Consider the following 18,033-nt stretch of genomic DNA (forward strand, 5'->3'; position numbering starts at 1 on the left):
TGATACTTTAATGAGAGGCATGATACCTGTGATATTTTACAAATGAAGGTAGCTAAGTTCAGTACTCTGAAACCAGATACGACACTTTGTCTTATGAAGCTCTGTTACAAAAATATAGTTTCCCTGTCTAAAAGGGAAGGGAGTCTTGAAGCCCTGAAACTCACTGAATGAACCATTAGTCATGGACAGCCCTTCAGTAGCTTTGGTTGCATGGATCTCAAAACTTGATACTTTTGTTATTGACCATTTCAAGACAAGAACAGTCCCAGTGCCTCCAAAATAATTACATTTTAAATTTTAGTATCACAGATAAACTTTTTTTAAATTAACATGTAGAAAGGCCATATTGAAGAGCAAGGACTCAGGAGCCAGACTGAATCCTGGCCCCTCATTTTTACTTGTGTGCATAACTCCTCTTTGTCTTAGCTTTCTCAGCTGTAGGATGAAAATACCTGTTTCGTTAGGTTATAAGCATGAGTGAGTTCATATGTGTAAAGTGCTTAGAATACCTGACACAGTAAACATTACAGAAGTGTTTGCTGTTTACTGTGCAGGTGGTAATGATGAATAACTGTTTCCTTAAAACTTAATGACAATTCACATAATGGATAATGCCCATTGTTTATAATTTGAAGCCGCTATAAATGCATTCTTGAACTGTCAAGTTACCAAAGTTACATATTAAGTACATGCTAGTAGAAATTTAAATTTTTATATTAGAATTTGTTAGGGTATGTCTTGGATGGGAAGGGTGTACAGGTTATAATAAAAGTTACCCTTAATGCTTGCTTAAAGAGGAATTCCTAGATCTGGGTCTTATTCCAGACCTATTTAAGCCAACGCATGTCTGTTTTGGACAAATATCACAGATTCTGATGTGCATCCCCAGTCTAGAACCATGTTTTAGGTTAAATGTAAAAAAGTGATTTTTCAAACGAAGGAATAATTTCTAACGAGCAGTTTTTTAAGCCAATTATCAAGATTAGGCATCAAACCAAAATGAAGTGCATCTGTTTATCATAACTACTTAAAAAGCTTTGTCACAGTGAAGGGTGTGCATGTACATAGGTGCATGTGGGTATGTTTCCATTACAATGCAGTTTTTTTGTTGTTTTTTTTTAAGATTTTAGTTAGTTATTCATGAGGGAAACAGAAAGAGACAGACACAGAGGGAGAAGCAGGCTCCACTCAGGGAGCCCCTTGTGGGACTTGATTCCAGGACTCCAGGATCACGCCCTGGGCCGAAGGTGGCGCTAAACTGCTGAGCCATCCAGGGGTCCCTACAATGCAGTCTTAATGCTGAGTGTATCTGCCTTTAAAATAGGGGAAGGGATGCCTGAGTGGCTCAGGCCATGATCTCAGGGTTGTGAGATCTCAGGGTTGTGAGATCATGGGGCTCCACACAGCAAGTAGTCTGCTTGAGATTCTTTTCCCTCTCCCTCTGTCCCCTCCCCTCCCTGCCTCCCCACATCCCATTGTGTGCTCTCTCAAATTTTTTTTTTAAGAAATAGCAAGGGAAAACCATCTGATAAACGAAAATCATAATTTTTATTTATTTTTTTTTTATTTTTTTCGAAAATCATAATTTTTAAAATGTTTGTAGGTTGTAATTATAAAAGGTGAAAAATCTATTGCTTGTGCAAATTTAGCCAAAATATTTTTAAAGCTTTGGTTTGGCTTTTTGCTTCAACTTGGACATTAACTGAAAGACTGAAGAAGGGGAAAAAAACCCTTAAAACCAAAAAGGTCTTTTATGAAGATCTTGAAAGGGTTCCATACTACCTCCTGAATTGTATTATGTGTATTATACTATGAAGCAACCAGTTAGTATAAATGGTAATTTACCTGTTCAACAGTAAATGTAAACATTCTTTATATCTAGGATTTTTGAGTTGCGAGTTAAACTGAATTTTTACTACAGTGGAGAGGAAGAACATAGCAGGCAATAGAACAGGTAATATACCATAGTTTAAACAAAAATAAGTAATTGAATCCCCTTATACTATGATTTTTATGTATAGATACATTTTTAAATACCTTAAGAGATGCAGGGACCAACATTGGCATTCTAAGAATTTGTCTTGGCCCAACCAACAGAAAGTAAAAACATAAGATGAAGGTGTTAAGAGTTCTGTGAGGTTATTCAATTGCCTTTTTTACCTTTCAGCTTATGAAAGGCGGTTCTTTCATGGCCTTGAGTGGGGTAAAGCAGATCTGAGAATACTATTGGGCTTGTGGTAGTTGACAGCTGAGCTAACTAAAAATACCAAATTTTGGATAGTCCTTTTTCAGTTCCCAGAAAATAAAAACTGATAATTTACTTACATTAGGTACTTCACCAATTCACTTTTATGAAACCAACACAGACTTACTGAAATTATTAAAGTTGTAATTGGCTTTTCCCAGTTACTTTAAGATCGCAGCTAAAGAAGCCATAGTTAAATGCATTAAGAAAAATGACTGCTTTTGGTTTGAAGAGTTACTTTCTCAATTTGAGGCCCAAAGTTATGTTTATTATTTTGCTGGCTCATGATTTACCTTTCTTGGTGAAACTGATGTGCTTTTGCTTTTCCCCCCTTTCAAGCCCTGTACTCACTTTAGCAAGATGCAGTGCATTTCTGACCAGAGAAACAAAGAATTCAGGCTTGGAGGACACTTGACTCTATATCCTGAGAAAACTAGAGTTGAAGCCTGAGACCTGCAGCTAGGCTAGTCTTTAATAGATGGTAATTGTCCAATTGTTCATTGCTCAGAAGTATACAGGAAGGAGTAAGTATCCCTTCGGTTCTTTCGCTAGGATTTTCCCCCCAAAAGCATGGTCAGGTTTAGTTGACATAGCTTTCAGAATGTGATAAAGATAATTTAGAAGCAACTGGCTTCTTAAATTTGTATTTTTAATACACATTTTAGAGCTATGTTATGGATTTTATGTTTCTACAATACTGTTTGGTACTCTGGTGCAAAAATATGAGAGAAATATCCTAGTTATTGCCCTAGCAAATAAAGACTTTAAGCATTTCTCCGTAACAAAAAGCTAAGAGCTTGAGGAAATAGAAAAAATTTCAAAATGATAGGAAGTTAGTTGGCAGTACTTTAAAAGAGTTTCATCTAAGCCATTTCCCCTAATAATTTATGATGGTACAGAAAGGTAAAACAGAACCAAGAAGTGAAGTTGCCAGCCAGTATGTGTATTCTGAACTACACTTATTTTTTGGAAGAATCTAGGTGTATTCCACAAGAAAACCAGTTTCCTATTAGATCTAGTATATGGGCCAAGAGTTTTTCTTGGCAAGGCGAACACTAAATATTAACTAGGGCATTATGAAGTTATTACTACTAGTGTTTAACAGACTCAAGCTCAAGTTAGTCGTCTTTTTTAGAAAGACCAGGTAATCACTAAAACCGCTGATACATCAGTCTTATAAAGTCTTTATTTAAAAAATTCTATAGGACATCAAAATTGACTTCTTACAAAGTATAACCTGTCATGGAATTCTGTGAAAATGAACCATTTTATTTATTAGAAATAGTCTTTCTTCTGCAAGACCCAGAGTCAGAATAACTAAAATTCAAGATTAGGATGAAATTAGAAGGTTGCATTCATCAGAGAAAGTAGAGAAGTACATACCTCTTATTTTTCTTCTGGTGCTACAAACTCCTAGATTGAGTATGTGTGGGGATTTACAAGTATCGGTTTTAATCCTTACAACCTTTCAAGATAGAGGTAGTATTTGTAACAACTTTTCAGGAGGAAATAATTTCCATGAAGAAATTAAAATAACTTGCCCAGAGTCCTTAGCAAATATTAGAACTAGGATTTAAATGTGACCCAAAGAAACCCGGTTCTTCCCACATTATGCTGTTAGGGAACATGGAATTTTTGAGGTGGGACGATAATAAAAGAAAGGGGAAAAGGTAGCTGGTTGCTTCTTCAAGTGGAAGAAAACAAACTTACCAACGAACCTTCCTCAGGAGGTTAAACAATTTTCTCATGAGAAATGACCCAGGAAGCAGTGTGGCCTTAGGTTAGGAAATTTGCCTCTAATCCTCACCCTTTTAAAATCCCTCCATAATGCTAAAAGCTGTCATTGTCATGGGGACCAGAAAAAACATTCCTACCAGAGTTCTACCTATTCTAATCAGAAACTACAGTCTGACTTTATCAGGATCTTCTTTGGTAATAAATATGCACTGAAATGGAATTTACCCTGTATTAATACATTACTCGGGCATTTTACAGAAAGGGTACTTTAACTCAGGTTAGTGGGTGGGGACTAAACAGGAACTTCCAGACTTACTTTCAATTTAAATGTACAGTGTAGCCAAAAGGATTCCCTAAAAAGTTATTAAGAACAGATAATAACAAATGGCTTGTGTCCTACCTGAAAGCAGTAAGATTATCAGGTACATTAAACCATCTGCAGTTAGGTTACATGGAGTTATCAGTCAAGAAGGCACCTGTTTATATTACAGAACAGGAAATGACAATGATTCAAATTGTCATTAATTCTGGACTACTGACGTATCAAACACTGAGGAGATAGCTGCTGCTTAAGGTGTGGATGCCCATTCATACTTTTTCCTTCATGGAGAAGGGTGGTACAAAAAGCACTCGGGTCTTCTTCATTCACAATTTTTATTTCTTGCAATTAACTTTTATATCTTCAAATTCGATTTGTCTTTTAAAAAATTAATACTTCTTACTCATCATACAATCCACTCCCCTCCCACAAGGAAAACAAACCCAGGGAAGGAGTAATTTAGAGGGCAGTTGAAATAGGTACTATAGATTTGTGACAAAGGCTTCCCAGCCCACCAACCTGTACATATACAACAAAATGGCAGCACCTCAAGTTCTCCTGAATGAAGTCCAAAATTCCAGCCCTAGGCAAGTGATGCAAGTGAATGTCATGGGAATAACAAAATGGAAGCTCAGTCATTGGCTTTCATTTACTTTCCATGGTAGTTAGCAGAGTCTTTAAACTGTCTCCCTTGGGAAAGTCAAAAGTAAGCAAATATATAGAGCAACATTTTGACCCAGCCAGGAGTAATTATAAGTGAAACCAGAAATAATTTACCTGGGCCAGAGAAATGAATTTATCATGTTTTTCATTAAGTCCCCAGCACCTGAAGTAGCAAGTTCTAATAATGGGCTTCTAAAGGCATGCAGTTTTTCACACATCTACTTCAAAGAATTTCTTCCACTCAAACATAGCACAATCAAGGATAAAATATTCTCGGAGGCACAGGAAGAGCACAAAAACAAGTAAGTATATGCTGAGGCCTTGTGTATGCCAAGATGGTGCACTTCATACATAGAAGCAGTGAAAGCTGTTAAAGTGCTACTTACAAAGGATAGTCTAACATTACACACACAACTCAACTGCACTGCTAAATATGGTTGTCTTTATTTTCTTTTTCCTTGCCCAGCCCTATCTAAACAAAATAAAACTACAGGACTGAAATTAACAACCCATTAAAATCAGCAATAAGTTATGAAAATCATAAAGCTTTTTTTTTTAAGTAATTAAGGGTAGTTAAATTATTTAAAGTATACAAAGTCCAAAGAGCCAAGGGGTAAGGGGTCCCAGAAAGCTTCCTGGGGTCAAGGAAAGGGGAAGGGGGAACCTTGGATTTTGAAAGACAAAGGGGAACACATGACATCAAAGTGCAGGCTAGAAAAGAAATTTCACTTAAAACATTTCAGAAAATATTGATAAGAGCAACAATAGCACCTGCACAGTGGGACTGTGAGGAAGGAGAGAGACTGCCTGTAGGAAAATGGAAGCAGATCTTTACAATAAAATGAGACAAGTGCTGAACTTAACTATGTTAAGTATTATAGTGTGTCTACTATAGATATCAGATGGTTAAAAGCTGGTAAAAGGTAATGATTCTAAAAGAAAATAAAAACAGCATTGACCTTTTTTTCTACCTAGCCCAGACCTCATTCATTTTGTGCACTATAAAGAGGTGTGAGGTGTTTTATCATTATCAAATGCTGCATCAAAATAGATGATTTTTTTCCCATGTGTTTTTCCACTATAAAAGACATCTATGTTTTTTATGGACAAGCTTTAAAAAGATGTCATTTTGGTTTTCAACACATACAAACAGTTATCAAAATCTGAAATAAAAATGCTGCCGTGGCTCAGACCTTGGCCTGCTAATCTGCGTGCACAATTCTTCTGGCCCACGCAGACACAGAGGCATGGAGAGCTTTTTCCTTCTGGCCCCTCAATCCAAATTCATAGGCCCTCTGTGGTAGAGGCTGTCATACACAGACTGCCCCCACGCTGCCCAAGGGCCTAGGGCGGCTGACTGTCGAGCTGGCGGTTGGGTACCCTACTGCTAACAATGCAGGATAAGGTTAGCTTGCTTAGCATGGAATCCAACAGAAAGCTGAGCTGCATGATGATCCCTTTCAAAAGGCTTCATGGGAGTCTCTCCTTTTGCAGAGCATGAAATGAGCTTGCTTTTTTTTTATTGTATTTTTTCAAGAATTGATCATCCACAGGCTTCATGATAAGCTGTCCAAGCTGAGTTTTAATAGCTCTTTAGCTATCCAAGTTAATGCCTGATTATCTTGTCTTCTCATTACTATGGGTTTGATTTTGTTTTTAGGACCATAAAACTCAGGAAGGGTTCATAACCCCATCCTTAAATGTGTCTACTCATTGTATTATGAGCAAACTAAAGAAGAAAAAGAGGACAAAATCTCCAATGTCCTCTTTCAAATCAACTAAATCAAGAAAATTTCACTTAAGTTTTCTGCCATTAGAAACTGTGATTTTCAAATATGAATATTATGAGTATTTGTTCTGCTGGGGAGGCTCTGCCCCACTTTTTGCTAAGTATTTGCTTAAATAGAGGTCTTTTGACTCTTTTGTTCAAGTATAGTTTTGTTTAGTTTTAAAGAGGAGACTGCATCATGAACCCAATTTAAGAGATTGTTTGGATTGAATTGGCCCAGTGAATATTTTGCCCTGCACTGTTATGTCATGCTGGGTTCTAGGAAGTGAACGAAAGTTTGACACTGGCACTGGAGTAACCCTCGTCACTCCCAATACTCTGCAGGCTGCTGTGGTCATCAATGTCACTGATGCTGGTGGTACTGATATTGTCCACTTCTCCATGGGAGAACTCTGTGCTTTCAACATCCACTTCAATCTCCTCTGCCAAAAAGAAAAAAGGAAGAACATTAGTAATCTGAACTTTCAAAAACGAAAAAAGGGTATAAGAAAAAGTGATTATTTTTGTGCAATAATTATACAAGCTTATTATCAGTGATTTCTAGAGAACAAAAGTAACTGAAGGTGAAGAGACATGAATATATTTTGCAAAGGGGAATGTCTGGTATCCAGTGGTGGTCTCAATTTAGGCAGCAAGTTTACTAAAGCCTTTGACGCCAGTACGTCTGGACCTCCCACCAAAAGCACTCAGCCTATTTGGGAATTAGTGCTTAATATTAAAAGATCCTAAACCCCAAGTGGTTTAACAACATCTGTTTTGCATTAAACTAGAAACTAATTCTCAGTGCTGTTTGTTAATCAGAGTTGCCTTAAGGAGGGAAAAAGCATCAACTTAGTATAGGTGAACGAGAAAATGTATCACTTATTTTTGCCTTAGGTGGTCTCATTCTACAGACAGTTCTACAGACTTCTAGGAGTCATCATAAAGACTTCTGACTATTCAGGAACCAAACTAAGCCAGTCATTATAGAGGGAACTCTAAGAGATTTGTCTTCAACTCGATTTAATTTTCTTGCATCAAATATAGCTTGAAATGAGGGTGTGAGCCTGCAAAGTCTCTGGCTTATAATGAGATCTATAATAAAGATTATAGTAAAGCATAGTATAGCTATAGTATAGTATAGCATATATAGCTATATATAGTATAGTATAGTATAGTATAGTATAGCATTTCAGTGGTTGTATTTTACTTCAAAAATCAAACATGTTTATTAAAAGGAATCCCTAAATACATATATGACCAGCTATTACCACATAGTTTGTTAAATACTACATATACAATTACCAGTACACCACATAAAATACAATATATACATTTTTAAAAATGAAAGGCAGTTGAAAAACTGTTCTCTCTCATAACAGTTAGAAATGAACTCAAGATTCTTCAATTCTTTTAAGCTCAAAGTCTGATGTTTCATATTTGGCAATGACTCTAAGGGTTCACACTGATCACAATTGCTTTAGGAAAAGTGAATTCTTGCTGAGCCCAAGAAGAGAGAGTAAGTTATTTCAAAGAGTATAATTTTCAAAAGGGCTTGTTGCTTCAAAAAAGTTATAGAAATCTGTTTCTAAAATGCAGTCATCTGTCCAAACAAGCTGTACAAACAATCCTCTGAATTCATAACTATTTGTTTTACATCCATAATGCTTTACAGGCTATTTGGTGTTTCCCAGTATCAAAGAATACTCATCCAACCTAAAACTGGAAAAGAATCTTGCTGCACTCAATTATATTATAGTAAAATGAGAGACTACTCTAGCCAAATGGACTAGAGATATTACTAAAAGTCCCCTATAAGACTGGGAAAGAGGTACTAGCACATGGGGACTACCAAAAAAATGAGAATCCTAATGATGAAGACACACATTTTCTCAAATTTGGAGGGAGGGTGGGTACAAGGAAGAGTTAAGAGAAGGAAGGGCAGCTAAAGCTTGCAGACCTGACAAAGTCACATAGCTTGTAGCCAGTAGAAAAAGGACTAGGATCAAGGTCTGCCTCTTAATTTGGGGTCATTTCTGCTATACCTCACTGTCATTCATAAATGTAGCATGTCTTTGAGGTTCTTGCTGCTGCCTCTGGTATACTTTTGTTCTTTGAAACTGAGTGCCACATAAAAAAAACCTTACACAGCAAAACAATAACAAAAACAAAAAACCCAAGGACTCCTAGGGTTGTGTTAAAAGGGATAAAAATTGATCTGAAATGTTTCTATGGAATATGGGAAATTTGAGTATTAAAAAATAATATAAAGAAGACTACATTGGATTAAAACACATTCAAAACATGAAAACCTACATGTTCCTAAGATAAAACCAAACAGCAAAACAAAAACCCCTGTTACCTCTGGAGGTTGCTAAGATACCAATTCATTATTCAGAAAACTGACAAAAAAAAAACACAAAAATTTTTAAAAAGCATTTATCCCATCTTCCCTAGATGGACTTTATTTTGGAGTAATCAAGAAAGCTGATGAAGAAATGCTCTTCTTTATAAAAAGGTTAATAAATGCAAAAAGAATGACAGAATGAGAAACTACTATTTGTAATACCTAAGTGAAAGACAAGTGAAAGGTTGGGCATTTGCATAAATGTATCAGCACCACCTATAAAGTATTCTTGCCTCAAAAAAAGGATCTGAATTTATAAATCAAGCCATGAGATTCACCAACCAGTTTATAGGAAATAGGGACAGAAGAACATTTTTTTTAATCTATCTATCTATCTATCTATCTATCTATCTATCTATCTATCTATCTATCTATTTAAAGAACATCTTAAATGATGCCATGAGGATTCAGTCAGCCAAATCTAGAATGTGGGATGTTCTATAAGAAAAATGACTCTGGGGCACCTGGGTGGCTCAGTGGTTGAGTGTCTGCCTTTGGCTGGGGTTGTGATCCTGGGGTTCTGGAGTGGAGTCCCACATCAAGCTCCCCACAGAGTCTGCTTCTCCCTCTGTTTATGTCTCTGTCTCTGTCTCTCTGTCTTGCATGAGTAAATAAATAAAATCTTAAAAAAGGAAAGAAAAGAAAAATGACTCCATTTCTTTCCTTTTTTTTTTTTTTAAGATTTATTTATTTGAGAGAGAGAGAGTGGGGGGGTGGGTAGGCAGAAGGAGAAAGAAACCCAAGCTGACTCTGCTGCACGGAGCCTGCCTTAGGGCTTGATCTCACCAGTGTGAGATCACAATCTGAGCTGAAACCAAGAGTCAGACATTCAACCTACTATGCCATCCAGGTGCCCCAAAATGACTCTGCTTCTACAACAAATAAATGGCACTGGGGAGGATAAAATGGGGAACAGAAATTATAGATGAAAAGTATCTTAAAAGGCACAAACAAATGCAATATGGACTTTGGATTCTAATTCAAATATGCCAATGGTAAAATGCCACCTTTAAGAAAATCTATCAGAAATTGGGTATTAGGGCAGCCCCGGTGGCACAGTGGTTTAGTGTCGCCTGCAGCCCAGGGTGTGATCTTGGGGACCTGGGATCAGGTCCCACATCAGGCTCCTTGCATGGAGCCTGCTTCTCCCTCTGGCTGTGTCGCTGTGTCTCTGCCCCCCTCTCTCTCTCTCTCTCTCTCTCTCTGTGTCTCTCATGAATGAATAAATCTTTAAAAAAAGAGAAAAAAAAGGGGATCCCTGGGTGGCTCAGCGGTTCGGTGCCTGCCTTTGGCCCAGGGTGCGATCCTGGAGTCCTGGGATCGAGTCCCGCATCGGGCTCCCGGCATGGAGCCTGCTTCTCCCTCTGTCTGTATCTCTGCCTCTCTCTCTCTCTCTCCTTGTCTATCATAAATAAATAAATCTTAAAAAAAAAATACCTTAAAGAAATTGAGTATTAGACATTAAATAATATTATCTGATTTTACTAATTCTGTGAGATTTTACTAATTCTGTGAGATATAATAACATTATGACTAATTTTAAGTCTCATTTATTAAAGATATATACTCAAGTATTTAGGGACAAAATGATAATGTTATCTGGGATTGGACTGAAAACATTCCAGAAAAAATGGTGAGGATGAGCAGTGGAGAACCGATGAAATGAGAATGATAGAATGTCGTCAGCTGTTCAAACTCGATGATGGGTACATGAGAATTCAATATTCTGCTTTTGTGTATGTTTGAAAATTTCCATAATAAGTCAAAAGAAATTTTATAGACAATTCCTTTTTTGTTTTAGAATCCTCAAGATCTCATGAGCTCCGTTTTCTCTAATATAAAGCTTAAAAATCCTGAGAGTTCTCCTCTGGGATCTTTTATTGTACTGTGAGGTCTGATGTGGTGGGAGCTTTAGATGAACAGATCAGTAAAATTCAGATTTTTTGGTTGATTTTTGTTCTTTCATTCTGCCAAAGGCCAATATTCTGGGACAGATGGAAAGAGAAATGAAGGGTGCAGTACTTTAAAATACAGACATAAAAATTAATATCACCAGTTACAAAACATATCAACATCATGTATCTTCCTGATACAATGAATTGAGAAGGGCACATCATCACTTCTGTGATATTTCTTTCCCCTAAACGTATAACCTCAACTCAATAATGAGAAAACATCAGACACTTGAAAGACACTGTATAAAATAAGTGGCCAATACTCTTCAAAAGTGTCCTGGGTCATGGAAACTGAGGAACGATCTAATACAATGTTGGATCCTGCACTGGATCCTAGCTAAGCAAAGGACATTAGTGGGAAAACTGGTGAAATCTGAGTAAGGTCTATAGATAAAGTAATAGTATTACATGAATGTTAATTTTCTTGTTGTAGTAATGTATTACATCTACATAAGATGTTAACAGTAGGGAAATCTGGGTGGAGAGTATATGAGACGCTATTATTTTCTACAGAAAACAACTTTTCTCTAAGTCTAAAATTGTTTCAAGTAGAAAGTTAAAAATAAATTTCTACATAATCAAGGGGGAAGAGTTCTCTTGTTCATACAGGCATTGCTAGACAACATTGTGGTTGCACAAAACCCAAGAGTGCTGCAGTACTGGCGAAAGAGAAGAGAGCAAACAGAACGATTTCCAACGCATCCTGCCTAAATTTAGATAGGGGATGTGTAGTATTTCATTAGGGAGGAAGCCCAGGCCTACCTCGCTCTGAGTCAGAACGATCTGAAGAAATAGTTGACCCGATGCTGTCCATTCGTATTCGTTCCATCTCCTGAGAACCCTGCAGCTGCTCCAGTCGCCGCTTTAAAAATCTCTGTTCTCGTTCCAAGTTCTCTAGCTGGTGCTGGCTCTTCCTTTCAGCTTCTTCAAGTTTCTAAAATGATAAAAGACACTTGTACAGTCCAGTACAGACAATAAAATTCATTCCTACCTAACATCTTAAGAGATTTCTTCTTTGGCAGAGAAAATACGAGTGAATAATCAAGTGTGTGTGTGTGTGTGTGTGTGTGTGTGTGTGTACAAACATACACAAATACATATTTTTAATCACCAAATATAGTTCTTTTTCCATTTCTTTTTTGTGCATAATGAATGCTATATTACTAGAACACTATGGAATTCTCAAAGTCTGTAAAGTTATCTCCATGTAAGAGAAACTTGTTCTGCACTGTAGTTTGATGGAAAAATACTGAGGGACAAAGCCAAATAAAGTTATCTCCACCAGAGGGCACAACTGCCTGCCTTCTGCCCATCAGCAGCGTAATTGTTATTTTCCTAGTATTCCCAGCTCCTCAAATGGCCATGCTGTCAAAACAATTTAGTTTAATCAGGTTATGTTGCTCCCATCAGATTAGCTGATAAGTTTTCAGAAAGATTTCTCTGGAGGTCAGTTATTAAAGAGGGCACGGTGAGCTAGTTGATGTTTATGAATAGGAATCATTCCTTGTCATGAAATAAGGGCTGAGACAATCATGTACAAATATGAAAGAAATTCTCACCTTGATGTGTGCTTTGGCTTTGTTGAGCAAACCAAGTGTTGTGTGCCTGGTACAGTCTGGTCCTAGTGGAATCAGAACTTTTAAGCGTTCTAAACACAGGCGCAGATGAGCTCGTCTAAGAAAGACAACAAATATCAAATCAGCACACACTGAACATCCTAAAATCTATTTTTAGACAATAATAAATCACAAACTATTAGTCTATATCCATGTTACAACCCTATGTCTTCAGTTTCAAAGTATGCACAAATACAGGCATGGCAAATGGTTTTCAGTCTCTACCATTTCTGTTGTACTAGGCAGACACGGCCACTTCAGATTATTATCCCCAATGGTAACCTCTGTCAGAGATGATTTAATTTTTAACCCACCCCATAAACTGTCTCTGTAATGTAGAAGTAGGAAAAAGTATACTGGGGCAATTAATTGTATTTGATTTTGAATGCCTAGAACCACAGGCTAGAGTTAGCAGTTTTTAGCTGGAGTACCTACCCCTAGGGCATATAAAATGCTCACGAATTTCCATTTCCTCTCATCTTTTACACATACCCACATGCACACACCCCTCTCTTCAACTGAAGCGTTATGTGTTATTACATACTAGATTGAACCATACAAAATTTCTGATATACAATTCTCACTTATAAAAATGGTAATTTCATATGATCCAACATATTAGAAACAGCAAAACTGACCAGCTAAGAAAGGGTTAAGGCAAAATATATGGCTGTGGTCAATTTCAGCCACTGAAACAACAACCCATAGAACAGTCCCCTGCTTCCTAATATCTCAGTGTACCAGTCATTAGTTAAAAATTTTTATTTCTCTCTACCTCTCCTCTCTTTATTATCCCACCTCCAATTTTTCTACACATAGGAAAAAGCTTGATAACAAAATTGTTGTTTTTTTTAAAGAGTTTATTTATTTATTCATGAGAGACACAGAGTGGGAGAGAGAGAGACAGAGAGAGAGCTCCATGCAGGGAGCCCAACGTGGGACTGATCCGGAGTCTTCAGGATCAGGCCCTGGGCTGAAGGTGGCGCTAAACTGCTGTGCCACCCAGGCTGCTCCAAAATTGTTAGAGAGAGAGAGAGAGAGAGAGAGAGACAGAGAGAGAGAGACAGAGAGCATGGGGGGAGGGGTAGAGGGAGACGCAGACTCCCCATTAATGGGGCTTGATCCTAGGACCCTGAGATCATGACCTGAACCAAAGGCAGACACTTAATGGACTGAGCCACCCAGGTGCCCCAACAAAATTCTTTACTCAAAGTTATTGCATTCTTTAATCCACCCATCTTATGGGCACGTTAAGGAACTTTTCTCCTGAAAATGCTAGCACAGAGTCTTGTGGATTTACCTTCCCTATATCCTAAAGGTACTATGATCACCATGATGAGAGTTCTGAGTACATAATTATACCCTAAAATAATACTAGTCCACATCTTTGGTTCTGTGATTCATAGGCATAACATAATTCAACAATTAATAGTATATCTGAAAAGAAAATCCACAAATTTCTTCACGGCTTATCCTTACTAAAGAGCTATAACTGACCATTTAGCAACTGTCTCAATTGCACCAGGGGAAAAAAAAAACCATCATCCTCTCAAAGATGGCCAAAATGGTTTTACTAGCTCAACCACCAAACTATGCTTTCTCTGTCTTAAAACACAAGAAATAATAAGTGAAATTCTCAAATGCTAGCAATATCAAAGAGGGGTAGGAGAAGACAATAAGCAACCAATTATGTCACTGACAAGCAAGGATGATTAAGGGTCGTGAGGTCAGAGGTCCGGTGATAAATTATCAAGATTCTTCCAGTACCCACTACCTCAGCTATAGTTAGGGGTCCATTCCAAATCTCTTTATTGAGTTCAATAACTCAAATCTAATAGTTGGCTCCAAGCTAAAATCTGACATACCTGATGTAGATAAAGGAATTAAGTTTTTTCCCTAAATTAAAGGTAGATCAATGGATTCCCCTTAATGAGATTTAACACTTTTAAAGTCACTCTGTTCCCCTGCTGTGCTACACCAAATCATAGAACTTTTAGCAAAATTCTCATTTTTAACTGGAAAACTTCTTAAGGACTCACATGATGATGAAGTACTTCTGCTGAGCAGACTAAAACAACAAAAACAAAACAAAAAAGGGAAAAAAATCCATTGTAAAAAGTGCCTTTAAACTCTTCATTTGAATTATAGCATATGCCTAATAACTGCACTCAAGATATGACTGGAAGATAGAAAGAAATACTGATGGTTGTCTTGCTAATAGAGATTCCCAAGGCTCTGAATTCAGTCATCTAAAAAAAGTTAATAGAGCAACCAACCGATAAAGTTAACATGTATGTTGCCACAAGATTAACTTGTCAATTTTGTTAATTACTTAACCTCAGAAATTCAGTGTATATATAGGCAATATCTTTTACACTGAGTTAAGAAACTTCAGAATGACTCCTTACTAGAGTTGTACATCAAGAAAAAAAATGGCTGGGTCAGTTTTCTGTTTTAAGAGTTCCAAGTCATATTAAAATGTAGGCAGAAATGAACTAAATATTAAAATGTCAATGTTTTTTCTCTTATTATTGAGGCATATATTTACTACATGATTTTGTATATTCAGTAAATCCCACATGCTTGAGTGGTATAAGTAAAAAAAGAGATGTGAAGTTTAATAAGAGTTTATAATCTAGACTACAGAATGAAACATACTGTTTTGTTTCATTTGGTTCATAATGAAATGAGTCATACAGAAATCCAGGGCAACAGAATCTGAATAAAAGGGGAGATTGTAACTGGAGAAGGCAAACTTATAAGTTGAAACTTGACTTCGGATTTGAGGGATACTGAATTTGTCTACGAAAAAGCAAGGCTTTTCCAGGTAATTAAGAGTAAAGGACTTAAGTTCATATATTGAAATCAAGTTTAAAATTAAAAATATCTTACTTTTTTCTGTCAAGGGAAAACAACTAAATTTTGTAAGGAAATATGAGCCAACCTCAGCAGTCTGGTCGTCTGCAATAGCACTGTCAGATCAGAATCTGCCCAGGCCACGGGAGTCAACGTGTAGGATGCTAGAACAACAGCGAAGGCAGACTGCCCTCTAAAATATTTTTTATTAGCCCCTGTTGAACAATTCTTCAGTCCAGTAATTATATATGTGTTCCAAGTTACAGCTTAAGAAAACATACTCTGAGTTAATATGTCTCACAAAGACCTGTGATGCCATTTTCCACGTTTTATAAATACAATTCTAAATACAATAGATAAGAGTATGAAGAATGAGTGGTAAATTATGCCCTGTGTTCTTTTGTGGGAAAAAGTCTCTCTGTGAGAGCCAAATATCATTTCCTTCAGTTTTCATACTCACAAGAGAATCAGGTATTTGGAGAACAAAGTAACAAGTAACGGCCACACTTTTCAAAGTTGCCACCCAAATACTACACACAGTTTTCCATATGTGCTTATTACGCCAGCTTTAGGTAAATTCACCCTTCTAAGAGCAATGGGATACCCTGTGATTGTAAACTGGGAACTTTAATCAGAAAATTCATTCACCTTGATGTGTAACTTTTTTCTCTCCAAATTACTGTAACATACTGTATGGCAAAATTCTTCTTCCCTTACAATGGTGCTGTGCTGCTTTCCACCCTTTCCCCATAGTCTCCCTGCTGGTAACCAGATTGCAAGCTTAACCACCAACGACCTAGAAAGGCATATCTTTTGATGCCATCTGGTCCTTTTTTTTTCTTGTCTTCATTCTCATGTGACTGGTGGCTCAGGAGCCTCCTGTATGGGGTTGCCAAATCATGGACTGTAAGATACTGGAGGAAAAAAAGAGGACAAAAGGCAGGAAAACAACAACCACCACCTTGGTTTGATTTGAAAATCCTAATAATAATAATAATAATAAAATAAAATAAAAAAAAAATCCTTATGCACTGAGGAAAAAACTGCAAATAGCATAAGATGATATTTTTCAAGTCTCCAAGAAATGGAAGAGCTGACATAGACAACAAGGATTCATAAAAGGCACAGCCCTGTACTTTTAGTCAAAGCAGGTTAAAGAAGGTTAGGGGTGAGTGGGGTGCCTGGGGGGCTTGGTTGAGCAGCCAATTCTTGATTTTGGCTCAGGTCATGATCTTAGGGTTGTGAGATCCAGCCCCGTGTTAGGCTCTGTGCTCAGCAAGGAGTCTGCTGGAGATTCTCTCTCTCTCTCTCTCTCTCTCTCTCTCTCCTACTGCCCCTCTCTTCCTGTTCATGCTAACGCGCTCTCTCTCTCTAAAATAAATAAATAAATCTTTAAAACAAAATAAAACAAAAGATGATTGGGGAAAGTTAAAGCTGATATTTTTTTTAAGGCTGATGTTTTGAATATTCTGATGAACACCAGACAACCAATAGAAAAACCCGACATTGTAAAATTTATGGAACTAGCCTTGATGGAAAACAAGAAAAAAATTTAGCCTCCTGGTTAGCATTTATTTAACTTTTCACAATGCATGAAGAGCTCAATAAAACCCATAAAATGTAAATCTTTCCTAATTTAGTGTGAGGATTAGACACTGCAGCAGGGGTGTCTGATGAGTCTCCTTGCTGAGAGGGAGGGGGCAAAAGGATGGAGAGATACCAAAGCACTTTTATTTTCAAAGACACTTTGAGGTCTGTTTTAAAATAGATTTAAAAGTGGGTTTTACCCAGGGGAAGAGGCAATTTTCAGTGACTAACCTTACTGGAGAGAAGGTCCTATCAAACTAACCCACACCTTCAAAAAGGGCAAGCCCCTTGTGGGAAAAGGAACAATTAGAGTCTGTTTGGCTTTTATTTTGGTAAATTGGGATCATTTTTCCCTGAAGGAACCAACGCTGCTTTTGATTTCAAACCTTGTAAACTCTACTGCCAAACTGAAATATCACAGAGCATGAGGGGAAATGATTTTGCTGTAAAATGGTCCCTTCTAGTAGCTGTGATATTTTAAGGCACAGGTATATCAACTACAAGAACCACACGTTGTTGAAGGAGGAGAAAGGAAGAATTCTCTTTCACACACAAAAAAATTGCAAGTACCATAGGATGATGTTTTTCAAGTCGTCTCTTGAAACTCTAATCCCTCTGCTCAACAATAATATGAAATTTAACACCTGCCAAGCCTCAGAAACCATCCACTGGCTGATGCCCTTGGAGGCACGGTCCTTCTTTGGAACTTGCTTGTCTTTCATTCCTCCACTACAGGATACCAAGACTTTGCCAAATAACTAAATCAAAATGGAAAACAAGTCAAGTGATAGGGACAGTACTTGTACTTTCCTCTCTGCTGAATGTTACGCAATGGGCTGAGTCCTCCCTTGAGCCACATTCTTCAAAGCTGCAGTGGCTT

At 37.3% G+C, this 18,033-nt stretch overlaps 1 protein-coding gene across 6 annotated transcripts in view; it reads right to left on the reverse strand.

Annotated features, from left to right (window-relative positions):
• Positions 1 to 4,622: 4,622 nt before the first annotated feature.
• Positions 4,623 to 18,033, reverse strand: part of MXI1 (MAX interactor 1, dimerization protein) — an 80,239-nt gene continuing 66,828 nt past the window's right edge. For all 6 annotated transcript variants that reach the window (XM_041743683.1, XM_041743689.1, XM_041743685.1 and 3 more), the window contains 3 exons: positions 12,654 to 12,768; positions 11,857 to 12,028; positions 4,623 to 7,175 (listed from right to left, as the gene is read on the reverse strand). In XM_041743683.1, the coding sequence (XP_041599617.1) occupies positions 7,012 to 7,175; positions 11,857 to 12,028; positions 12,654 to 12,768 (451 nt within the window). In that variant the 3' untranslated portion in view covers positions 4,623 to 7,011. The remainder of the gene's footprint in view (positions 7,176 to 11,856; positions 12,029 to 12,653; positions 12,769 to 18,033) is intronic.

Source organism: Vulpes lagopus, chromosome 2, assembly GCF_018345385.1.
Source record: "Vulpes lagopus strain Blue_001 chromosome 2, ASM1834538v1, whole genome shotgun sequence".
Lineage (NCBI taxonomy): Eukaryota > Metazoa > Chordata > Mammalia > Carnivora > Canidae > Vulpes > Vulpes lagopus.